The sequence below is a fragment of the Anopheles merus genome, chromosome 2R (genome assembly GCF_017562075.2).
Source record: "Anopheles merus strain MAF chromosome 2R, AmerM5.1, whole genome shotgun sequence".
In the NCBI taxonomy this organism is placed as follows: domain Eukaryota; kingdom Metazoa; phylum Arthropoda; class Insecta; order Diptera; family Culicidae; genus Anopheles; species Anopheles merus.
In genome coordinates this window covers 2,745,463-2,771,493 of record NC_054082.1, presented here as the reverse complement: position 1 = coordinate 2,771,493, position 26,031 = coordinate 2,745,463, and the positions used below count along the sequence as shown (strand labels likewise).

General features: G+C 49.3%; 1 protein-coding gene across 2 annotated transcripts; it reads left to right on the top strand.

Annotated features, from left to right (window-relative positions):
• Positions 1 to 892: 892 nt before the first annotated feature.
• Positions 893 to 24,468, top strand: LOC121587923 (opioid-binding protein/cell adhesion molecule homolog). 2 transcript variants are annotated; one of them, XR_006004132.1, is made up of 10 exons: positions 893 to 1,656; positions 6,775 to 8,328; positions 20,428 to 20,558; positions 20,657 to 20,864; positions 20,935 to 21,105; positions 22,044 to 22,172; positions 22,252 to 22,614; positions 22,702 to 22,842; positions 23,315 to 23,932; positions 24,022 to 24,468. XR_006004132.1 is itself a non-coding variant. In XM_041905277.1 (9 exons), the coding sequence occupies exons 2-9, from the start codon at positions 8,175 to 8,177 to the stop codon at positions 23,806 to 23,808; spliced, it is 1,791 nt and encodes a 596-aa protein (XP_041761211.1). In that variant the 5' UTR covers positions 893 to 1,656; positions 6,775 to 8,174; the 3' UTR covers positions 23,809 to 24,468. The 2 variants fall into 2 exon arrangements, 1 of the variants encoding a protein (XP_041761211.1); XM_041905277.1 differs by having other exon boundaries at positions 23,315 to 24,468.
• Positions 24,469 to 26,031: the final 1,563 nt, after the last annotated feature.

Below are 26,031 nucleotides of genomic sequence, written 5' to 3'. Positions count from 1 at the left end.
TTATCCCTTTTATGGATCATCGTTAGCGAACGTGTCCAACCCGCCCTCCGAGCCGAGGTGCTGTGTGTAAGGAATGTTCATCAAACGAATTCCCACGGATTCGACCAATCGGATCCCGCGTTAATGCGGCCATGCACCAGAGTGGAGGCAAAAGCAAATCGATAACCTTGCCACCGCCCGCGGCACCCTTTCCCCGCGCACCAATGTCGGGAGGAAGGCAGGGATTTAACGATTCCATTTCAACGCAAACCTTTGCAGCATTGACACTGGCTTCCCTTGCATCTTCTGCCCCGCTTTACCGCATGCACACGATTGATTTGTTTTAAATTATTCATCCCCATGCACGCCGCGGCAGAGCCCGAGAGTGCTGACTTCAAATGGAACCGCGCGCGCCATCGATGCTCCTTAATGCTAATGCCACTGAGCCACAGTGGCCGTGCGCTGACTGTTCCCTCTGCCCGCCCTCACCGGGCCCGGATAGTTCCGGTGGCTGCAGCACGTCCGCGTTCCGGCAAGATTTCCTCTGAGAGTCATTTATTGCAACTCCCAGCACCCAGCACGACCAGTAGCAGCGACCAGTCGTCCCCCGGTGGAGTTCAGCCGCGGAGTCAACAGTGCTAGCGACGCAACCGTCCGCAACCGGATGCTGTGCTATCGGGTGCTGCTGCTGCCGGAGTTCCGGAGTGCCGTTCGGGTGAGTTTCGGTGGCTCGCGGTCCCTGGCGTCTGCGCAGAACGCCTTGCGTACGCTCGGAGGATCTCGGGGCCGTTCTTCCGTTCACCCGGGGGGGGGGGAAAACAGGGGAGTGCGACCTACACCGGTCGGTGTGGAGTTCATTCGTTACAGACTGCTGGACGCCTGGACGGTTTTGGGTAGATCGGCCAAGCGATGTCGTTGCGGCTGTCAGTATCAAACGATCGCTGGCCGGCGCTGTACGCTGTCTGGCGAGTGTGCGGGCGATGCTGTCGTACCCGTGACCGTGTTGTTGAATAAATCATCAACGAACGCTTTTGACAGTTCTGTTGTTGTTGGTTGAGCGACGACTGATGTTCTTCATCGACTGTTGCTGGTGACGCGGTTGCTATAGTTTATGTGGATTAATGTGAAGAACTGCTATAACAAGTGTGTGTGTTGAGTGTGGAAATTTAAGTAACATCTACAAAAATTTCTCATCCAAATTCGTAACTCTCGTGCTAAAGTTCAGACATCAGCTGTTGGTGAATTAACCGTCGCGGTAGTTAGTGTGTCATGCATATTTAACACACTCGCTCTATCCTTCTGGTCGGTCTGGTTGCGTCCCTTCCAGTCGCATTCGCAACAAGAAGCAGTAAATTCCACCCGGGAATGCGAGCCCCTGCTCCCAGCGGGTTCGCGCTAGCTAATGGAAGTTTGATCAGTGCAAAAGTGAGTTATCGTTATCGACTTATCGGTTAGCCGTTCCCAAAGGGCACTTACCCGGGGAACGCTCGCCCTGCGGTTCACCGAAAACGGTGTCTGGTGCGTGATGTGTGTAGCCATGGCAACGACCGTCTGAAGGTGTATATACAGACGTAGACGCACAGCTTCTCACCACCCCAAAAGAGCATCATCTAGCGGCGCGTGGATTAAACGGCTCAGGTTTCATTCGTGGAAAGCGCGGGAATAACCAATAACCAGGTACGAACTGATCGGGTTTTTACTGTCTACCGATACCGAGCACGCTGGGTGCAATTCTCGTACCTTCATGTTATACGATCGCCCATCCACGCAAACCACACACAAACACACGCACACGCACCCAAAGTGGCAAGAGTCGTTTGCGAAAATGAAGTTCATTCACTTGCGCCCAATAACCGCAAGCAAAGGTGTGGGTGTGTGTGGGTGGGTGTGTGTATGAGGGGGGTTGCGTGATACCCGTAGTAAGATAATCCTCCAGTTAGCATCGCCACAGATCAAAACACCGGCACCTCAACGCTGCTGGAAAGAAGTCAAACAGCTTAGTAAGAAAAGGGCAAAACATGCGAAAGTAAGAAAACTCTCCACAAGAAGCAGCAGTATTAAATATGATTATATGCATTATTAACGCTTTTACGATACCGAAAAGGTAATTTTGCCGCGCACAGCTTTCGTAGCGCAGCGGGTTGCCGTTGCCGTTTTCTTCATCAGCGCTAAGTGTTTGGGGTGTCATGTTTTCCCTGCGCGCCTTTCTCTTCCTTCCCTTTCCTGCTCGCAACACCGTGCAAAGCGCAGGCAAGCCAAATAAATGATATTCCCCGATTGGGAGTTGCGTTTTTATCGCACGTGTTTAGAAGCGGTTTGATATTTGTTGCTGCCCAAGTGCCGTGCGTTCCTCTTAACTCGAATCTCACTCTCCCTCTCTCTCAGTCGCTTCCCACGAAGCTCAGAACGGTTAATGGCTTGGAAGAGACAAAAAACGATGATGCTCTGGGGGGGGGGGGGTTGAATGCAGGAGGTTGTAGGAAGTCCCATTGGAAAATTGCTCGATTGCCTCGTTATCGTGCCGTTACATAAATGGAAGAAATTCCCCCGAGTTAGCCACACAGTGGGTACGACTCGGTTCAGCGGGCGAAATGGGCTTATTATATTCACTGGCTGCTAGTAACCTCCTACCCACCCGCTGGGCAACATCATTTATGTGTTGGTTCAACTTTAAATTGTTTTCCAACTGCAAACTATTTAGTAAAAAGCTCGCAAACAAAATGCCATTAGAGATACTGTCACAAAAACGGTGACTCGCTTTACCTCTGCCCTTGGCATTTACAGAGTGAAACAAAGGGAGAGAAGGAGAAAGAGAGAGAGAGGGAGTGCGAGCTTTGGGTGGGTTTCTCCGCATCTCGTTTCAGTTAGTCGCGCTGGCCGGGAGCCAAGCTGGCCGGCCAGTTGTTCAGAAAATTTCTCATTAAACTCCGGAAAGATTCGCCAGATATGGGGAAATTGACTACTGGCAGCTGTCTGTTACCGCAAATGACGGGTTAGGATTGTAATTATAAGTTACTCCCTGCCCGGAATGGCATTCCGCAGTCGTTGATCGTCCTGTGTCCCTCGTTTCTGTCCCGTGATGATAACCCTCCCTCCGATGCTAGCAATAAAGGATTGCAAAACTTCCTCCCAATCTCGTTGCTGCAGATGAAGCTGACGGTTGAAAGGGAGATACACGATATACGACCTTCCGACTTCGGACTTCCGGTTTTTTTCATGTTTCTTACATTCTTTCTGTCCCATCTTTCCCAAGCGTGTCAACGCGATTGATTGTCATTAAGCTCTGTGGAAGAAACGGTTCCATCATCAAATTTTACCCCGTTTGGTGTGTGTGATTTTTTGCTGCCCGGGCACGAGCTTTTTTATTTGCCGACGCAACCGAAAAGTCGCTCCCGACCGAGCAAAACATTCTTCGGAAAAATGGGCGTAAAAAAGGGGTGAAAACAAAATTGAAACAAACCAAGCGAACGCACCGCACCGTCGCCTGGAACGATAATGAAATTCTTTCCATTTTCGACTTTGTGCCTTTTTACTTTGTGATGTGCCGCTGTGTAGGGACATCCGGTCACAAAGTGTGTGTGTGTGCGTGTGGAAGAAAATGTAAACTTTCCGACCCCTTTCCAGCCTTTCCAGCCCCTCGAACGCTCTTCTTCGTGGATTACAGGGGGAGGCGAGTGAAACTTTCCTGTCGCCCCGTGCTGTGTGCCGTGGACACGGGCTGGTTACTTTGTATGGACCCCCCTCTTGGAGCTCGCGGCAGACATTGGAGGTGGTTGGACATTGATTGAGGGTCCCCGGTTTTGATCCCCGATGGTCGATGGAAATCGCGCCGCAATTTAATTTAAATCGCCGCCAAGAGAGAAAGCCATAAAACTTTTACATCGCGTGCACCGTGCCCGTCTTCGTGGCGTGTTCTTTCCCTCCGACACATTGAGCATTCTGCGTGGACACTCCAAACGGGGGGGTGGGGGGTGGTTGGTTGCTGTGGTTGTTGTTGTTATTTTTAACATCCTAAAAGCATCCCATCGGACAAGAGCGCAAAAGGAAATTTGGAACAATTTGCGGACGTTGTTGCCAAGTCTTTGAAGATGCGACATCGTTCGTTGCTCGTTTCGGGCGAAAGTGACCAGTGTAAGAGCAAAATTGAGCCACTAATATAAAAGATCAGCACTTCCGTAGATCAAAGTCATGCAAAATGGGGGGAAAACAGGCATGGGCGAGAGAGAGAAAATCTCTATTAAGAGCACATTTGTAAGAAATCCTACCAAAGCAAATACCTGAGTAAAAATGGAGAAGAAAATTGCCATTTCATACTGAATTCTGGTTGCGAGCAAGCTAGGGGGCCCCCACGCTGAAATGAATGCAAAATTGAAAGCCAAAATTGTCTTAGATTATTTAATTTACCACCGGAACCAAGCGACTCCGGTCCGCGGGTGGTGTAGTTGCCTTTTTACCCACTCTCCCACCCTACCTTCGCCTAGACCGGATTGTGTTTTGTTCACCTGTAAGTGGTAGTCAAAAAAAAAAAAGAAAACCCCCGCCAGATCCACCTAATGGAGGACAAATGCACAACCGACGCTGCTTTCTTGGAAGTTGCGTTTTATTTTTCCCATCCGCGTACATGGTGCTTTCGAGGAAAAGCAAAGCAGGAATTCAGCGTCGTCGTCATCGTCTTCATCAGCATCGTCGAGAGCCAATTTAGGCATTCATCTTTTCATTTTCTAAGAGCCTGATCGTGAGCGCTTTGTTGTTGTCCTGTTTGGTTTTTGCCTCCAGCCATGCCAAGTTCTTAAAAATAAAGTAGCACCCACCCATAAAGGTGGGTAGGAGGCATCGTCCGAGCAAGGAAGGCACGTATTCAATACGTGCTCGGAACGGTTCCACACATATCCACTGAGCCACCGGTTTGAAACCGTCTCCTCATTTGCGGCAGCAAAGTTTCATTGAAATATTGTTTGAATTAAATTTTACAGCCCACAAGCTGTGTTCGGCCGCTGCTTGCTTGCTGCCGCCTCCGTTTAACGATCGATCGTTTTGGAAGCTGTGGAGCGGAGGGGGCGAGAGGTGCGCTACCGATTAGCTGGTGGAATTAATACACCTTTCATGTGCATCGAAATGTGAACCACGTGAGCCACCCACTCGCACTCAATCCAGTGGAAAGCATCTTCTCCGTTTATGTCTTTCATCGGATGAGTTAGGTATCGTTCGCCTTTTTGAGGTTAAAATTTAACGACATCTCCAGCTCATTCCGGCTCCAACTCGAGGGCTTTCCACACAAACTCTCTCTCTCTCTCTGCGTTCTGGCATGGGGGCTGGGGTTGGGGAAAAGGGTGTTGAGTTGTCTTGCGTCCGGAGGTTTTAGAGCCTCCTTTAAGACAACGTGACTGGTACGGGAGAGGACATAAATCTTCAACTGCTTGCTAATGGGCGATAAATGTAAAGAATGGGGTGTGGGACGGGTTTAACCCACCCAGGCGGCCCGGTCGCTTGACTGACTGAATGAAGTGAATGGTTTTGTCTTTTGGGTCTCTTTTCGGGGAAGGTGTAAAACGTGACCCCAAGAAAGTTGTGATGCCCTACTCCGGAGGGGTGAGAGCATTAAGCATCTTGACCAGTTCCCTTCCTTTATGCTCGAACTGCCGTAATGAGAGGGTTTGGCGAGCAGAAGATGGTTCCCTTAAAGCAGCAGGCCCATGATTTTGCATTTCGTTCCACTGAAAGCGTTTCATTAAAAGGAATGTTAATGGAATGTTAATATCTACCGGTTATACGGCTGTTGAACGATCTCTGCTCGTGCTCGTGTTCGAAAGAAATGCTGCCATGTGATGAATGCTCTTATTACATTCCTCTGCGTAACGCTGCTTCATGTTTTGCGTTTCAGCTCAGGCTACGGTTAAAGTTTCACTCACGCCCCCAGAATCGTATCTCCGCACATCGACGACTGTTGCATGTTTCATTTGCTTCCATATTGGCAGACGGTCGCGTGGAACGTCCCGAAACTGGAAACCATGCAGGGAGCAGGGCAAAAACACACGGTCACCGTGATCATCCGCTACACGCCAAGAGGCGAAAGTTTTCCAATTTGCCAAATGGACTTGCTGTTGCGTTTGATATTAACTTCAAATCAGCAAATCGACACCGACTCATAAACATCTTGCTCGCTGCTAAGAAGCTAACACAAACAGAACAGATTCTTGCCCGCGGTTTACGTAGCGTTTGGGGCGCAATCGTCGGTGTCTGTGTCTCGCCTACGACAAAAAAGCTCTCTACCCTTGCGTGGATGGAATGGTGACAGCGAAAAACATCCCGCCTGTGACATTCCAAGACACGATTCTTCGTCTCTGCATGGAGCAAGGAAAAAAACGGAAAAGAGTGAAATTAATCTGCTCTCAAAAAGTGCTCTCGATACGCCATTCGATTCGCCCCGAACGAACCACCCTTTGTAAACGGCTGTTGTAATTTCGCCCGCAGAAAAGCGTAAACGGCGGCTACTGCGAAAACAATCTCGCTCGATTGTCAAACAGCAGACCGAACGGCAGTGTAAATAGACTGAAGGAAGGGGGAAAAGGGGACTGAAAGAATGAACAACCACAACAGCAGGCGCACCCTTCCGTGCAGGGCAACGGACGAAGGGAATGGATATCATTTTCCAATATCGCATTACGCAGTGTACAATATTTGCGCAAGCGACCACTTCTGACAGCGCAGCATAAATAATTTACTTAAATCGATGTAAACCCATCCGCTAAGAGTAGTATCCCTTATCTTTCTGACCTCTTCTCTTTCTGCTTTCAGACTTGCGGCCACTGTCCGGGGCACGCACGCTTGCTTCCTGCACGCACGGACACGGCTCTCGGGGAATCAACACCGGAAAGGACCTCAAGGACGACCACATCCGCTAGTGTCTGTGTACGCGTGTGTTTTTCTCTGTGTGTGTGTGTGTGTAGAAGTATGTGGAATGTAGCTAGCAATTTGTGCGTGCGTGCGAAAACCCGTATCTCGGGCCCGTCGTAAAAAGTTATCGCAAAGCGAAAGGGTGATTTTATTAGAATACTGACAACATCTGACGGACTGCGTGCGGTGTGGCCTAAGTAAATAAAACGGCCTATTTGCACTTTCTTTCTCGTGGGTGAAAGTGATGTGGACTCGCATCGGTTGGTACGTGCGCCGGAAGGCTTACACTGGCACCGGGTCCTTAATTCTGCGCTAAACTGCCGCGTCAGGATGTGTCCGTGAGGTGCTTCGCACGTTCGCCGCCATACTGCCTGCGCGCTTCCTTAACGTCGTACCGATTCTAATCTGCCCTGTAGCACGCCCACTGCAGTTCAATGGGCGAATGATTATTACGATTATTGCTAAACAAACACACGCACGCACACTCATCTAGACAACAACAGAGTGAACTGAGCAAGCCTTGCGGCGCCCTTCCGAAGAAATAGGAATGTGCGAATTTGACAACCCGTGTCGCACGTCACAGGATGTGCGAATATGATGGCCAATAAAGGCGAAGGACAACAGCAGTGCGCTCGCTGGCTGCCAAAAGGGTTAACGACGGAACGCAAGTGCTTATGCGTATCGAATCGTAGATATCGGCCAGATTGAGCCCCAGGGAGTGTGGAGAGCGTGGGGCGATCCGTGCTGGTAGAGACATATCTCGAAACCCCTTCGAACCAGCCGCCCGAAATGACGGTCGTCGTTCGCTTGACTCATAAAACGATTTTCCACAGCAGCGGCCGTAGTGAGCGCCCATCGGCTCTTTTTTGGCCCATCGGCCCAAACGAAATCGAAAATCGGAGCAACAGCACGCGAGAACAAGTGTAAAGTGTGAAGTGTGAGGGCGAGCTAAGAAGGCCGCAGTGGGGTGAAAGTGGATTTTTACAAAATTTATGAAACGGCCAACCCCAAACGGTGTTTGGGCGCAAAGGGCGGTTTTGCAAATCGTAGCGCTTCTCCATCTGGTTCCGTTATAGTTAAGTTTTTTGTTGTTTTTGCGTGGTTTGGAAACATTTCCCGCCCCGGCCCCCAGTGTGAATGACCCAGCAACGAAGGACGTGCAGCTAGGCACAAGTCATCGAAGTTCCGGGTTGCAACTTCTCTCTATCGAACCATCTCAAGTGTGTGTGTGTGTTTCTGTGCGTGTTGTCGTCCCGTTCGTTCGTTCGGTGTACGTGATCGGTATAAAAGCGGCAGAAATTATGTACGTCGGTTCGGGTCGACCTTCTACCGGTGGGGCGGCGACGCCCTGGCCCACCCGACCGGCTGCTACCCGCCGAACCGGCGCTCGACAGCGAACAGTTCCGGCCGGTGGATTATTGCTGTGGCTGGGACTGCTGACGATGTTTGTCAAGGGTAAGTGTTGGGACGGAAACAGATGAAAGAAATCGAATCGCTCAAGAATAAGAGAAAAAAAAAACAGGAACAGAATTTTCCCTTAGTTCGGAAGAACGGAGCCACTCCCTACCAACGGTGTGTTTGGTTTCGGAAATGGTCACGTAGCACGTGTTTGCAAATCCGTTGGAATTTCCAACTAGTTTACCAAAGCACCAAGTATCCCGACGATAAGGTCGGGTGTCCCCGTTACTGGCCGTGTCGTGTCTTTAAATTGTGGGAAAAGGAAATTTAAAAGAGCAAGAGAGAGAGAGAGAGAGAGAGAGAGAGAGAGAGAGAGAGTGCTAAGAACTCTCGACCGGTAGGGCAGACGAAAGCAGACGAACGTTATTATTCCACACACATGCTCTTGCATCGATCGAGCTGATGATCAATCAAGATATTATGAGATTGTGATGACTTTCAACATCTTGCCAGCACTGTCAGGGGGACAGGGTAAGCTTGCAAAAAGGGATTTTCTCCGAAGTGAAGATGCCTCTTGTGTGTGTGTCGTTTTCGCTTCCGGTTGGAATGTATTTCAAAGCCTCTCCAGTTTAAAGAAGCTTAAGCAATCATGAAAACGATGTGCAACAAAACGCTTTATTCCTTTCTCCGACTCCCCCGAGACGAGAGGAAGGAATGTGAAAATGATTAGCTAAACGACCAAACTGATTAGACCGAGGCGAGGCGGTACATTAAAGCGATTTAAAGCGTAATCCCGGCGAACAGGCAGGGCGAATTTAATTATGTGCTTTCGTGGTGGTGTGCGAACGCGAAGCTTTTTAATTACAAGTTATCTGAGCTTCTCGTGAAAAGCCCTGTTTCTGGTAATAACTCTTTGGCGCTTACTGCTCGAAGCAAAAACTGCACCCATCCATGTTGTTGCGCCACGTTATTGAAAACAATATCTCTTCTCGTTAGGATGTCGCATCGGAGCGTTCGTTTTTTGGTTGGTGTTTGGTGTTTGGTGGGTAAGATTTATTTTCCACCCTGAAAAACACCAGCCCAAGCTTAATATCACACACACATACATACATTCACGGACTGGTTTTGTGGTGTTGTGGTGTTTTTTTTTTTGTCGGAAAAGTGGATGCGACTGATGCGTAAATTAAACCAAACGACAAACACTAGCCTCTCGCCTCTCCAGCCTAGTGATAAATGCCCGGGTCGATGGCAGATATTTGTGACCCCAAAACCGGCACGCTTACTGCGCAAAGGGGAGGAAGTGGACTGGAACTGTGACCCCAAAAGGATACTCCGTTTCAATCGTTTGCGGTAACACGGGTTTCGGGATGAGCCACGTTCATAATTTACGGTTGACCTCAAGTGTTGATTAAGTACGCTTCCGATAGGTTGATTAATTATTACCCAAGCCACCCCAAAAACGCTCCACAGCTCAATCGACCCGCCGGGTGCGGTGTGGCCTGTGTGTGTGTGTTTGTGTATTGGAAATAAAACACGACTAGGTGTGGAAACGTGGGTGCGCGCAGGACAACAGTGTGACGACGATGACTCCGGATCGGAACCATCAATCATGTGTCGGAATGCGAGCTCTCTAAAGCATGTCAAATGCAAACGCTTAGACGCTCGATACAGGGCAGCCAATGAGTGCTAAAATTGAATGAGAATTTATCCCCCCCAGGCACTTCCCTTGCCCTTCCCTGCTCCATTGCTTATTGAGTGTCGTTCAATTTATGTGAGTGGAGAGAGAGACAGGGAAATAGAGCGGGTCCTGTGCATACGGGCAGGTTTTAGTTAGGTTTTTGGACAGTCGGACAATGTTGTTTGGAAATGGTGCTTCAAAGGGAAAACACATACACCCACACCCAAATAAATCTCCCCGCCTCGCAAAAAAAAACACGATCTTTGTGCAAGTGCAATGATAGAAAATGACAATCCATCAATCATGTTTTTCTGGGCTGCTTCGGATCAATTTTAGTTATTTCATTTCCTTTCCCTTTTGTTATATCCCTGGATGTGCTCGGGACGCCCTTTTTTGTTCGTATGCTGCCCTTGTCCAATTCCAAACGAGCCAAACACACACACATACACATGGATGTTGAATGTTTTTTCAGGCGCGCCTATCCGTTTAGCGCTTTGATTCGTACAAGCTCCCGGTCCCATTCAAATACATCGATCTTGCAGATCCATACAGCCGGTAGGACCCTTTTTCTTGTGTGCTTTCTTCTGCTTGGTCGGTCGCTTGGGTTGACCTGCCGAAAGGGCTAAGGGGTAGGGCTGCAAAAGGACCAGCGAATCCTTTTTCTGCTGCTACAGCACGCCGACAGATGGTGGAGCGGAAAAAATACACCCGTGACCGTGACCGAGCTAGCGGACCGCGAAGGGCGGAGTGGATTTCCCCGAACTGAACGAGGATCGACCGCAAGACTGTGTTGAAAAGGGCGGCGGCAGCAGTAGCCGGAGTATGTCCTTCCGGGGGCATTCGAATAGAAAGAAAAACATCCACCGCCCCGTTTTGTGGCGAGTGGCGAGGCAATTGGGGAAGTAGTTTTTCCTTTCAGTTTTCCCTCCCAGCTTTGCGTTCGCTATCGAGGAGCGTTCGCTCCGCCACCCAGCGGTCCTTAAACCGGGATCAATAGCGATTCCGAGAGATTTGGCCGAACAAAAGCCAATAATGCTTAAACGTGCGCTCGTGTGTGTGTGTGGGTGTGTGCAGTGGAGAGAACAGGGCACAGGAACTCGACGGGGAAAATCCTCTTCAGCGTTCCCTGCTCACACGCATCGAATACACACATTCACGAACAAGCTTTCCGCTAATGCTTGAACAACCTCATTTTGCAGGGGGTGAATGGGGTGAATGAAGCTCGAGCACAACCAAGAAGGACACATAAAAGTGGCCAACGTGCTTTCGGGGCTGGCACGGGTGTGCGAAGCATTGAAGCGGAAAGCAATAGAGCAAAACTTTATCGCCCACCGAGGCGAGTGTTTCCGCGAACTGGTGTGGAGGTGGGTATGGGAACCTATTGCTCGACCCTTCCCCCCCCCCCTCCGGGCACGGAATGGCACACGGAAGCGGCTTACGGATGTGGAAAGTTTGGCATTTGTTTGTCGGTGGTTCCCGCTCGCACGCGCAACATCCCCGGATGATGATGGCGATGGTGGTGGTGGTGCATTATTGATACAACCCAATAAGCGCCATTTTAAAGCACAAAACCCTGCGTAACCGAGGGTCTCGGTTTAAGGGTGAAGGTGGGGTTGAAGAGCGAGGGAAAAAAGGGAAGCTTAGATACCGTCAGTTTATGGTATCTTTTGTTTTACAATTTCTGGGAAATAATTTGTGGGTTTTTTTGTTTTTCCTCTTTTTTTTCGTGCTGGAAAGTTAGACAGTTTCCCGCACAGAACGTGTCTTTACGGGGCTTCTGAAAGGCAACTGCCCACGGCACACGGCACCTCCAACTCACATAAGCGATTATGTTGCATAAGTTATTGAGGCATTGCGGCGAAGAGCCGGCCGACTACCAGCGGTGATCATTTGATCCTTGTTAGTAGCGGTCCGCGAAGAGCCCTGGTTTGTATGGTCCTAGCGGAAATAAAGTCGTTCGATAAGACTGTTACGACCAAATTAGGACCGCCAGATATAGCAGCCCCGGCGGAAGAAGAATGCATCTTACAATCAGTTCCCCGAACGTCGAGCTCGACTGGAGCATTCCCATCGCACCGACAACACTCGAAGGTCCGTGGCCTGTTCATTCACTAACGGTTGCTCATTTGCATAAGTGGTTCAGTGTGCCGCCGCCGGTGTGCTTTTCAAAACAGAATCGTCACCGCCATCACTGTCGTGCGGGTTCCCCTCCCCCCCCACCCCCTTACGAACGTTTCTCAATTAGCCGTCGCTTTCGTTGCTTCACTGCAGTGCAAATTAACCCCGTTGACGTAGTTGAGCAACGAAACTTAAAGTTCAGTGGCGCATTTTTTTTGTCCACCCCGTGCCAGTCTGCAGTTAAGTAGATTATGAGCTTTTGCTACAGCCGGGGCAGATGATGATGAGGCTGGATGGCAAGTTGACAAGTCATTCCAAAGGACCCGCCAAAGCACTTGTTACGGCGTAAGGAATACGGAAAAAAGGGCCGCCTTTTGTCGGCCGCCTGGTCGGGCAGAAGTCGGTCAGGCACTAATTTAGAGGGTGTTTTATTTGAATTATGTTGCAACTTTTTGCCACGAGACACCTTTAAAATGCTTCGCCCGCTCCCGCTCGTTCCCTCTTTCGGCGTGAGTAGCTTCGGCGTAAGCCCTCGAGCGTTTTGTCTGCCGCTCGGGCAAGCCTTTGCGGCTGGCCCTGTGTGTCTGTGTGCGGCTCAATAATAATTATGTAAATTCAAATAAAAACTCATTCAACCGTTCGTCGGCTCTGTTCGGCGGGCGGGCGAACAAAAATCTCGCTACATTACATCGAGTAGGGGGTGGGATGATGGTGGCGTTCGTGGTTCGCGCCCGGTCCCAGTGCCGCTTTCTTTGCTTTCTAATTCGTCACGGTCTGGCGGTGGAAAGGATTTTTATCGCTGTTTACAATCGGTGTGCCTGGGAGGCGCACTGGCAGCTTTTCCTACGAGCAGAAACTGTTCTTACAGGGAGGCGTTTTACAGGGTTTGACGGCTTAATAGTGAAGCCTTTCTGCAGTAGCTTACTGGTGGCAAAAACATTGTAAGCGACAGCGAACAGGTTGATAAAGAATTTAATAAAAATCATTTATTTGAAACAATGCTTAAAAAGCAAAAAAACGTATACTGCTTACAATAAAACCCTGCAATTCTGGGTGCCATGGAGTCTACCAAACTTTATCCCGAACGACTCCTCAGCCGTTGTTGGTGGTGGAAGTTTAGCATGAAATGAATGCAAATCTCCGAGCGTTTCTACGAAATCGCAAGGGAATTGACCAATTTTGTTCACCAACGCAAAGCAGCGCCTGATGAGCACCACTCTCATCGCCATCGATAAGATTTAAAGCGATTTGTTTGTTGGTCTATTAAATTGCACGCTTGTTTTACTCTATTTTCTGCCCTTCCTCTCAATCTAACTTCATCTAGCGGGTAGTGTACTTTTTTCTCGATAACAGAACAAAAGCTTCCATGCAAACGAAGATTAATTCACTTCGCCACAGTTTTAACCTCCTTTACTACAAATGATTGATCGCTACTGCCATCTTCCATCACCTTGTTGCGCTGGCTGCGGTGCTGTAGAAAGAAAGCAAGTATCTGAAACTCATTACGTTTACCGATCCCCATCGGTATTTAGCGAGTGAAGTAATTCATTTTCCACCGATCAAAACCGTCCTCCCTGGATGGCAGCGCAGCGAGCCGTTCTCTCTGGGGCTCGGGTGTATTGTGTTTAATGAGCTTGGAGAATTGTGGCCATTGCTTGGCGGCCAACAAGAGGCTCCTGGCAATTCTTGTGTTGCTTTTTATTCTCCCCTTTTTATTCCACGCTGCCAGCCCGGGGGGGGGGGAATGCTTTAGAAATCGCTTGAAGGAAGCGACTTCCGGCCGAGGATGCTGTGATGCACGATTGCGTTTAAGTTTACTGGATGATGGATGTGGAACCGTTGTGCCGGCGGGTTTGTGGAGCCCATGAAGCAGAATGAAGCAAGATTTGCCCTTTGTTGGTTGGAAATCTTCAGCAGTAGAGCGGTTTCGTATAAAAAAGGCAATAGCAAAGATGCATTTTTCAACTGTCCCCCTTCTTCACTGTGGTCAATTTCCCGTCCTCGTCCAATTAAAATAAAGCTCCAGTGAAGATTACGAATGCATGGGAGAGTTTTTATCGTGCAACCGATACAATCAATTGCTTCCGACAACGGTACAGTAAAATGCTTTATGCAACAGCTCCTTGTAACTCTGTGTGTTGCTGGGCGCTGGTGTGTGTGTGTTTGTGTGGTACGAACGTACTTATCGGGAAGTGGGAAGGTTTTGTGCGCAATAAAAACATATTCAGTTACAAATTGAACTGAAACATGGAGCGGGGAGAAGGGGGACCTACCAAACACAGCCACTCACACAACCAGCTTCCGTTTTGTAGCTGTGCAGTGCTTGGAATAATGATGCAAGCTCAAGCTGCATCGCATTTGTGCCGGCCAGGTGCATCGGAAAAGTATCGAACAGAATGGGTACTCTACTGGTGGCCCCTGTGGTGTAAGTGCAAAGCGGTACCGGCGTGTCCGTAACCACCAAAGAAGGAAGGAACACTGTAGTATTGTCGAACGAGTCGGTTTCGCCACTCGGTTTCGTGTTTGGTTGAACGCTTCGATTACTTTGCAACAGTATCAGCAGTAGTAGCAGCAGAAGCAGCAGCTGCAGTAGTTGTCCCAACAGTTGCCAAGCCTCCGTGTGCACTCCTATCGGTTGCCTTGCATCGGAGGTGGAACGGATACATCAATGTTTTTCGAAGCAAGCGAGTAAGAAAGGGTAGTATAGAGGAGAGGCACCTTTCTGCTATGTTGGTAACATCTGGCCCGGCCCGAATTATGGAGCATAACATTTTGGGACCTCCCAAAACCCGAAACACAGCCTTCAGGACACGAAAGGACAGTTCATTTTCACAGTGCAGCTGAAAATGGAGCGCTCACCCCGGCGACAAACCCGGGATTCCGGGATCGGATTTGAGATTTCACAAATCCGCCCCCTCTTCTCTGGCACAATTGTTGTGGAGGAAGCTGAAGGGGAGCATTTTCCGGTGTCCCGCAAACGCATCACACCGGTGTACGCGTTCGAGTGTGCAGTCGCTTCACCTGATCGGTGTTTCATGCATCGGCTACTGGTGTGGGTGTAGGTGCCGAGGTCTGAGGCCGATTGATATTGGGCTTCAATTTTCATTTCCGGTGTCGAAACGAACTGATGCGCGCACAGGAAATAGCAGGCCTCGGCATGGCTGCTTTGCGAAGGAGATTCGAGATGGACAGTAAACCGAACGGGCACACCACCGGGTCGTATGAATATCGGCTACCGGTCATTCAAATCATCACCTTGATCGTTGCTTGTCTCCGACAGTGACCAATGAAACATCCCTTTGAATTCAAATGAAGTGTTGGCCGTGGTTTTTGTAAGGAGAAAGAAATCAAATTATTGGAACGTTCTTTCCCTCCGTCACATGACACCCTGGCGGACAGATTACGGGGGTGTCGGTATTCAAAGTCCCAAAAGACTCCACAAAAGACTCCATCAACGGCTATCGAATGGAGTATTGCCGGCAGCATCACAAGTCGCAAGTAAAAGTAAATTTCCGCTCGAAATTCGGACTGCTGCGGTTGCGATCATCGTGCCATAGCAACCCTCGAGCTTGATTGACCGGAAAGCAGAAAAATGAGTTAAACAGCTCCTAGCCCTCCCTTCGTCGCTGGTGTGTTTTGGTTGACCACCAATTTACCCCGAAAATCACCCCCTCAAACTGGGAACTAAACTACCGCTGACGGGAGCCTTTTGGGGAGAAAGTAGGACGCAAAAAAAAACAACAACAACAACCTCAAGAACTTTCACCCGGAGCGAACGACCATTTACAATAGTCAGCGGAAAATGGAGGAAATTGGTCATTATTGAATGCTTCGGTTAATGGTAGGCCATCGTTTCCTGTCCAAAAGGAACGCTTTCCCCAGCAGGAACACAGCTTCGGGCGGGGCGGGCTGGCAGGCAGGCAGACGGGCCATCCGGAAGGGGGATTAGAGAGTGTAAATCGTTGATTGAAAAATTCCATCCCTTAAGAAGGGCAGATCGCTTACCGAAACGACGACGACGACGACGACGACGACTACGACGAACGACAACAACTTGCCCGAGGGAAAGGGCGAGTGTGTTTATCCCGATTCGAGCAAGGAACAAACAAAAAAAAAACCAAACCAAACCAAACCAAGTAGTAAAACCAATAAATTTCCCAAGCTCCTGAAGCTATTCCAGTGTACCGTGTGTGCTGTGCTGTGCTGTGCTGTGAGTCCTGCGCAAGGGCTGATTTATCTTTCCACGCTGTGTCCTCCGTTGCCATGGGAGCACACGGCGGAGTCAGCACTTTTCGCTCGTGCAGCGTACAATTTGTATCTTGCGGCGGGATTCATTTTTGTCCCCACTCGCACATGCTCTCTCCCTCTCTCTCACACACACGCCGAGCCAATCGATCGTTATTAGAGTGATGGAGGGCAATTTGCGCGTCTCGCAACGGGATTTGGGTGGCGCACAATTTATGGCAACTGCTCAAGTTGGTGCGCTTTGGACGGTTTGTTTTGTTTCGTTATTATTTCCTTCCCCTCCCCCTGTGTTTGGAGTGTTTACTAGAGCTGCAGTGAGGGGGAAAAATAGGTCGAAACACAGGCTCGGGCTTTCTTTAACATATTTAGATGGGATTCGTTTTGTCACGGTGATAAGCTTGCCCTGTCGATGCGACTGTTTTCTTCTTTTGGATTGAATTTTAAGCTTGATTAATGAATGTGAACGGTTTTATGGGATATAGGGAGAGATCATCATTAATAGAGATGTGAGGCGCTAGACAGCGGGGGAAGTGTTAATCTCTTCCAGTGCAAAAGATCACCAAAATTGTCTGATTGAATGGCTTTTTCCTCTCAGAAAGCGTCTATTAAATCGGCGCTTTCTTTGCGTCGCTTTCGATTCGCAAGCAGTCAATTTCCTACCAAGAACACAGCGAGATCACTTTTCCTCTCACGTACTCACGTAATAGCAAGCTAATAATCCATTCGTAAACGACGAATCGATTAGCAATTCCGAGGATGCTGCAGAAGAAAAGCATTTCAAGCACTATTCTTTATGTGGGCGGAAAGCCAAAGCGTCGAATGCCAAATTTCTGCCTTTCCATTGCTCGCTTGCCCCGTAATGAATCACGATCACAAACGTTTAGCAAATCGATTAACTGCGAGCTAAAAGCACCGAAGCAGGGGGTGCTTCGCCTTGCATGTAAACTCCCAAAAGAAAGGTATGTAGTAGAACCTGCGGAACGGAATTTCTTTCATTCCATGTGCAATAATTTGTAATTTACGGCTTATCTCACCGCGGGACAGTGAGCAGTGGATGGTATGGGTTGCGGTAGGCACAATTGCAAGCGCCCGTTAGGTTGCATTCAGCATGGCAGAAATGCATTCCTGGGTGAACCGTGTATTTTTTTAACCCTTCGCTGAGGATATTTTCAATTTAAACAGAGAACAGAACATATCTCATACCTCTTGTGGAAAAGGCATTGTAAGGCAGTGAAATAGAAGGAATTCAGATCGGTGTGCTTGGAAATTGATTTTTCCTGTCTTATTTCCATTTCTTGCTGTTCGCCCACCACCACCACACTGCCCCTTATGGATCCAGCGTTATGGAACGGAAAAAAAGCAAGAGAACCTGTTCGAAGAAGGACGCACCGAAGAACAATGATAATTTACGTGCTGCTCATGAATTTATTGCCCACACATATAAATATTCGATATTCGATTTGCGATGCGATGATTTATATTTTGCGAACATTATACCACATCCTCCCCATATCCCATCCTTTCGCCTGCGGCCGCTGCAGATGTTGCAGCGCCGAAGCTGACTGTATTGACTCACAAATTGCAACGGTGAAGCCAACGGTGAGATTTCCACCCACCACAGGAGTCACAGGTGTGGGGAAATAGGCGATGGTGAAAATTTCACAACAATCAACAATCGAAACGATGGCAAGCAGCAAGCCCCGTGGCAAGCAGACACACAAACACAGACAAATACCAAAAGCAAACAAAACTGTCCCCCACGGGTGGGTGTATGTGTTCGTGTGTGTTCTTAATTTCCATCCCTCCGTGACTGTGATAGCACGTTAATTTTGGTATCGGAAAAAAGAGCATGTAAATGATACACAATTAAAAGGAGAACAGCCGTACAACCGAAAACAAAGGCTCAACGAACACAAGTGTACAGCCAATTTCGAGTTCGGAAGGAATTAAACTCATCCTTTGATTACCTTTTAAAAACTCTCCAGCATTATATTCACTTTTTCTCACATTCGCGCTTGTGGGTTGTTTGTTCTGCCCGCTTGCTGATGTGTGATTGTGTGTGTCTGTGTGTGGTTGGCATGTTAGTGGGCACTTTCCTCTCATTAAGCTGTGAAATTTAACAACCGAAACATAAAACAAATAGTACAAAAAAAAACAAAACAAAAAAAGGACGTAACGGTGGGTCATTTCATCAAAGGTTAAACAACAAACACACAAAGCACGGAGCCGGGTGATCCCCTCCCACGGACCCCCGTAAGCATTAAACTGGGCCCATTTTCAAGCGATTTACTTCCGAGAGTTTACCGCCGGCGCGGCTTCTGGGTTCCGAGGATTCGGCGAAGCGCGACACGATTTGACGCGAAAGTAAAATAAAAAGCCAGCGAAATAAAATAAAGGCACAGACCCTTTGGGGGGGGGAGCGCCGGAAGGCGACCTTCCTCGAACTGGTGGCAGATTGGAAGTAGCAACAGCCAACGAACGAAAGGTGCAAAAAAATGGTACAAAATAACACAAAAAGAACGAGTCCTTCTCCCCCGTCGAAAAGAACGAGTTGAAACGGTTGGTTGATGTTGTTGAAGCTGGTTGGATTCGGTTCCGTGCGTGTGGCTGTGTGTGTGTGTGTGTTTGTCCGTTATTTTCGCAAACAAAACCTAGACCCTAGTCGCGCGCCCGTAGGATACAAAACCAGAACTCGGTTACAAACCGAAACCTCTCTAACGAAAAAAAGGGCAGCAAAACAGCGCGAACAAGCGGCCAGCTGGTACCGCTGACCGGGCGGTACATATACAACAATTAAACTGTAATTTTCCACCATTTGCATTTTGGCTACTCCGGCCAGTTTCTGTTTATTATCTCTTTCTTTCTCTCTTTCTCTGGTCGGGTTTGCCTATTTTTCCCAAAACGCTGCTGGAAGCCACCGGTCGGTTGGACTTTGGTCCGGTTCGGTGCCTTTATGTTTGCGCTGCACGTGTGTATCGTACTTGCGAGTGTGGTCATGTTGGTCCCTCGGAAAATGTTCACCGAAAATACACACACACACACACACCCAAATATGGGCCGACCCACACGGGGCTGAGCGAACAGCGCGCCGTCGGAAAAATCAACACCCAGGCGAACGCGGAAAAATCCCAACCAACCGTTCCGCTCCAAAACGCCATGTTTGCAACGCCATTCCGGAAGGTTTGGTGCATGTTTCCGGACACGGTTCGTAACAATCAGCAACCTTCTTGTCCGCCCCATGGCTGCCGTCGGAGGGCGATTGGGCGGGGGGGCATTGTAAACTGTCACCAGCAACCGATGGCGCACGAGACAGACCAGACTGCTGGGGATCGAAAAACACAACTTTCGCCCCGCCAGCCTCTCTAACATATTGGACGGGGTTGGGCATTGGGCATTGGGGGACGATCGGAGTGTGGGCCATCCACCCATTCTCTCCCTCATACCCAATTCTTGAACTTTCCGTTTCGTACCGAAAGTTTCGGCCGGTCGGTGCGACGGTGAGCAGATTTACTGAGTTTGACGGCTGTGACCGCGAATCCGGGCATGTGATCTGCACCTTTTTTGTGTGATTGTGTGTGTGTGTGTTTGTATTTGTGTTAGTACACGTCGGTTTACAAACTTTGCAATCAGTTTTTCGCGAACGCGGTGGGAATTTTTTGTCAACGCCCCGCAAATACCCGCGTCACACGTTATACGGGGAACACGTGTTTTTGGTGGGCGTGGGAAAAAAGCGCTGCCCAAATTGAAATGGAAAAATCCAATTGCATTCCATTGCCTTCCCGACGGACGCAATGAAAAAACCTGCTATTCACTGTGGGCGAGCTGAGCTTTTATTTTCGTCCTTTTTGTCAGCGATCATGGAGTTTTTCCGCGTTTTTCTACCACCAAACAAACGCACACACACACACACACACACACACGCCGAGAGATGAATATGAAAAATTAGACGTTCGTAACCATTTTCCATACGTTACAGGTTTTTGGGTGCGGAAATAAATGGCTGTTACACGGTGCTGTGAGGCAATGGGTTGTGATTGCTTCATTAGTACCTGCAGTACGACCTTTTTGTACGCAGCGTTTGACGCATTTTTTGTTTCATTTCCCTTTTTCCGCAGGAAATCCCGAAACGCGTGGTAACGAGCAGGAACTGAAGCCGAGCTTCGCAAGCCCAATCGAGAACGTGACAGTTCCTATAGGTAGAGAGGCGACGCTCAGTTGCATTGTACAAAATTTAGGTGCCTACAAGGTAAGTTGGTGTCGGTCTGTCCCGCTCAACACGAGACCGCACCGAATTGCTAACGAGACGACGGTCCCTTTCGGCATGCTGTTTTCTTCGTTCGACAGGTCGGCTGGATGCGAGCCTCCGACCAGACAGTCCTGGCGCTCCAGGGACGGGTTGTGACGCACAACTCACGCTACAGCGTGACGCAGGAGGAGCGTGATGTCTGGCGGCTGAAGATACGCAACGTGCGCGAATCCGACCGCGGTTGCTACATGTGTCAAATAAACGTCACTCCGCTGCAGAAGCAAGTAGGCTGTGTCGATGTACAGCGTAAGTAACGGCCTGTATTGAGTGTGCGCGTGTTCTCCACGGTAACTTACATCAATTACCCTCCGTACAGTACCGCCGGATATATCGGACGAACAATCTTCCTCGGATCTGACAGTACGCGAAGGTGGCAATGCGACGTTCTACTGCCGCGCCACCGGACATCCGGCACCGAAAGTCACCTGGCGGCGGGACGATGGCAATCCGCTCTATCTTCTCCGGAACGGAACCGACACACGCAAGGGTAAGTGTGTAAACTGTGTCTGGTTCGATCAACTCGAACCATCGAAATCAACTTCGTCAGCAACACACTTGTTTGCTCGATGTAAACTCACTACTCACTACACAATGGTACACAATCAATCGGTTTAAACAATCGATGTCATGTCGGGCAGATTGTTCCATGGAAAGCGGCTGTACAGGAAATGGCTTCCAGTGCTTAGAAACACACTCAACCATCCCACTGCGAAACTCGGCAGCTGTCGGTAAAAGCCCCTAACAGACATTAAACAGGCTTTCTTCAATCCTTTTCCCATGAAGTTTACGATCCATCAACGAAGCAACAACATCCCTACCGCACGCCACACCATCGGCCCTACTTCGGCCCAAGACATCGGTTATGTCTCTTCGACTTTACCGACCGACCGATGCCGGTTGATTTATGACCAATCTTTCGTAATACTGCCACTGCTTTAACCCCAAATTGCGGGCCCGTCCAATAATATTCTCCATAAATTTTTACCTCACCTCAAGGTTCCACCATTTTTTTTTTCGCATCACTCTCCCGTCTTCCATCATCGTGCCTTATCAGTAATCTTTATCGTTTATTTTTATTATTTACCGTTTTCCCCTTTCCAACCACCCGAAGCAATCAAACTGTAACTGAAATTTGTTTTGCACCCGATGATGTACAGAAAGGAAGAAATCTCCGTCCATCAGCAGGACCCTTTTTTATTGGGATACATAACGCACAAACTTACGCAACAAGTTGATTTGGGTTGGATGAGATATTTATTTATTGCCAAAGTCGTTTCTGTTTACCTCCCGTGTTTCTGGGTTGGAATCGTTGAGCATGGAAACTGCGTACTGATTTCTTTATTCTATCCCTCTCTGTCTCTCTCTCTCTCTCTTATGAATTGTTCAATCGAATCTATTCCGATCGGTTGCATACACTCCCGACAGTCGATCAGCATGTTGGCATCTTCCTAAACCTGACCCACGTCAGCCGGAAGCAGATGGGTGCATATCTGTGTATCGCCTCGAACGAAGTTCCGCCCGCCGTTAGCAAGCGTGTCTATCTCAACGTGCATTGTAAGTCGTCCCAATCGCCCACAGACGCTCCGACACCTTTGTCTAATTCCTCCCCTTTGTTCTCCGTTGTGTTGTAAAGTTCCACCAAATGTGACTACACCAAAGACGCTGCTGGGCGCGTACGAAGAATCGGACGTGGAGCTGGAGTGCGAGGTAGAGTCATTTCCCCGCTCGGTCAACTACTGGACGAAGGTGGCGAAGGGCGGCCGCGCCACGGGCAGCAGCCTCGGGTCTACGTCCAGCGCGGAAAGCTACAACCACCACCACCAGGAGGTGATGCTGAACGGCGATCGGTACGAGATCCGGGAGCAGCATTTCGGCAGCCTGTACGCGGCCAAGATGACGCTCCGGATTCGTAGCTTCTCGGTGGCGGACGCCGGCAGCTACATGTGCATATCATCGAACGCTTTCGGCAAGGCAAACCGAACGATTCGGCTGTACGGTACGTATTTGGGACGTACGCGTCCTATCCTTTCGGTCTGCGTGTCTAATCGATTGACTTTCGTGCATCCATCGTTCCAATTTGCAGAGATTAAAAGACCTACGACGACCACCACCACGACAACGACGACCACTACGACTACGACGACAACGACTACGACCACCACCACCCCTGCACCGCCACCACCACCGACGCCCCCGCGCCGAAGAACTACACTAATGGGTCCGAGTAAGTACTTCCAAAGTTTGTGTGCCCTTTATTGCCGCCCGTTTACACCTGTGCACAACCACGCCGAATGATGAATGTACTTTTCCGAGCACCCATAGACACACACACGCACACATACAGAGAAAACAAAACCCCGAACGGAAACTTTTTTAAACTCCACTTTATCATGGTGTGTGGGTTTTGTTAGTGTTTCTAGATATTAAATTTTAAATTTACCTGCTCTTATCAGTGACTATGTTTTTTTGGTGGAATTTAGTAGAAGTACCAGAATTTCGCCCAATTACTCTCCCACCGTGAACGGCACTGTGCTTTGTCATTGGAAAAGTCACAGGTCGAACGATTCCCCGTGTCGGATACGGTTCCGTGCACTCCCAACACCTGACACGAACACCTTCTTCGCCGTGTAATGATGCCATTTTTTTTTCTTCCTTCTCTCCTGTCGCTCTGCACCGGAACGATCCATTTTCGCCAGGGCCACCTTACGACACGACGCCCTACCCGCCGACCGGACTCATCATCGAGTACATCACCTACTCGCCGGCCTTCGTCGAGTACGGGGCGAACGGTGAGACCTACATCAACTATCCGCAGCTGACGGCCTACTCCAAATCGTCCTCCTCGTCCGCATCGTCCTCCTCCTCCTCCTCCTCCTCGTCGGCCAACTCGCACGGATCATCAGCGGCGTCGTCGGCGGCCTCGCCACCCTCCACCGTGGCGCTGCTCGGTGGCCGCTGGACGGCCGGTACGCTCGGCGGTACGCTCCGGCCCCTGGCCCTGGGGCTGGAGGATAGATTTATGAGCATTTTGATCGTGACAGCCCTGTCCTGTGTGTCCTTTTTTCGCTACTTTCAAATCTATCTTCCCTGGATTACACTTTTTCTGCTGCTCCTGCTGATCGGCCGCAAGCCGAAGGAGAAAATCTCGCCCGATCTCGTCTTCCGCCATGCGCCGCCGTGCGCCCTGTGAGACGACCGGCACGGGTGCCATCTGTCACCGCCGGATACAGTGTCCCTGCCAGACAGCAACGGCAGCAACCTGACGACAGCGATGCTGCCGGTGCTGCTGCCGCCCGTCGACCGTTGCGAAAGAGGTAACGAAGGTAATGTTGTTTTCTAATTTGCTAGGATTAATCAGAAAACAACGACCTTCCCTCGTGGCACCCTTTTTTCCTTCCCTCAGCTCCCGTACCCGTAAAGTGGCGCTCGATGTGACTGGCGCCTGTTCCCCAAAAAAAGGGTCCCAGCACAAGTATAGAATAGATCAAATAAGCAGAACGGTGTACCCCGAACGAGTGAAGGATGCGTGTAGCAAATGAAGCAAAATACAAATTGGGGCACGGGATCGAAAGAGGACCCCCATAAATGGGCCCCAGGGAGACCCGGTGATGGGAGTAAGGGAAAGAAAGTGAGCACCGAGTCTCCCACTAAAGCAAAACGGAGACTCCTTCCTGCCCCAGTGCCAAGGGGGGGAGCATGTTACGATGTACATATTAAGCAAATACTTCCAGTAATAAATTGCAATAGCCAGCAGAGGAACCGTATCACACACACCCCCCTAGTTGACAGATGTGTTGTCAGGCAGTGCCGAAACGCCCGTTAGGCAAGGTTAGGAAAAGTAATGAAACAAGACACACACAAAAAAACACACTCACACACCGGGCCAGGGCGCCCATCAGAAAGTACTAATCAATAAAGAAAACAAAAACGAAAGAGGAGCAGGATCACAGAAACTGAAACAACAAACGGTGTAAACAGCACTTGCTGACATGCTGCTTGTCAAAGTTGAGAAATCAAGTGATCGAGAGACAGAGCGAGAGACGGTTGCGTTTGTGTGTGCTGCCATGGCAACGTGGGCAGGATAGGAGCAACTTTAGTACCGTTCACCTTCATCGTCGTCCTCGTCGCAGTCGCCTGTTGGTGTGTTGGTTGGTTGGTAACCATTTTTCTCGCTTTGATGCACGACAAACTTGCCGGGCAATAAATTAATCTTTGTCCGGAAGTGTTCGTTGGCTGACGTTCCCGGTTGCTGCCAAACTTCTCGATTGCCAGTTGAGGAAGTGTTTTAGGAAGATTCTCATATCGCTCGTGCGCGCGTCTGTGTGTGTATGTGGATGTGGGATAGGTAAGTGTGCAGTAGATGAAATCAATAACAATCGATACAAATATCCCCACACGCTCTCCCGGTTCGATGCATACACGGCGGTCCGTTTTCGTTGCAAAAGCTAAGGTAAGTGTGGCAAAACTTTCCCATCCGTTTCCATCGTTTTTCTTCCTCCCTTTCACCGTGAAGGTTTGTAGTGGTGCCGGTCAAAGATATCGGGCTTCGGTTTTTGGGGTATCGCATTTGGGAAAGTTTTTTAATTTCAAAAGTATTAAAGTGAAATAAATGCTTTCGGGCTTGCAAACTGTTTGCCCGCGCTGCATCGGGCCACACATTCATCTAAATCACTTGCATCCGGCTGATCGAGCTGCATATATGTTGCGTTGGGTCTCTATTTGCACAACACTGCACTGTCAGAGGGAGAGAAAGAGTGAGAGAGAGAGAGAGAATGATAGAAAAAGAAAGAGATCAAGGGCGCCATCATACGAGAAAGTTTACGAAACCATTATTCATGGTTGGTGTGCTAATGGCAATTCTTCGATTCCGCCCATCAGGCGGCTCCATCGATGTGGAAAAGTGGAAAGTTGTTGCTGGAAACAGCTTTGGGGTTCATGTTTTATTACTTTACTTTCAGCACAACAAACGCTCTCGGGTTTAAAGCTTATCTAATGAACAACCGATTCGTGTGTCTGCCGGTGACGCGACGGCGATGATTGGTGTCTATCTTGACGAGTGCATCAAAGAGTTGCGGCAGCCGACCTAAACACACCGACCAATCCAATCCAATCCAATCCAAGCCTGTAGAGCCAGCGGTATAGTTTCGGTTCGGAATCGTGTCATCAGGCAATTAAATATTCACAATCTGCTGATCAAATTTAGCATATTGAATGCGTTCGACCTCCATTACCGCAACAGCATTCCCGTGAGTGTCACGACCAGAAGCACTCCGTTTCAGAATGAGCGTACTAATCACGCTTCAGTGTGTTTGTGATTGAAATTTGCCACACTTTCCCGCATGCCCTCCCCCCCAAACCCGAGCTAGATGAGAATCCAGGGAAGGAAGTCGCCGTAAGTCTTATTAATTCATTC

What these genes read in the sequence shown, in the direction of transcription:
- LOC121587923 (XM_041905277.1), top strand. Translation starts at nt 8,175, where the DNA reads ATGTACGTCGGTTCGGGTCGACCTTCTACCGGTGGGGCGGCGACGCCC. An exon ending in AAAATTTAGGTGCCTACAAG is followed by an intron (nt 20,559 to 20,656) that starts GTAAGTTGGTGT and finishes TTCGTTCGACAG; the next exon opens with GTCGGCTGGATGCGAGCCTC. An exon ending in TGTCTATCTCAACGTGCATT is followed by an intron (nt 22,173 to 22,251) that starts GTAAGTCGTCCC and finishes TGTGTTGTAAAG; the next exon opens with TTCCACCAAATGTGACTACA.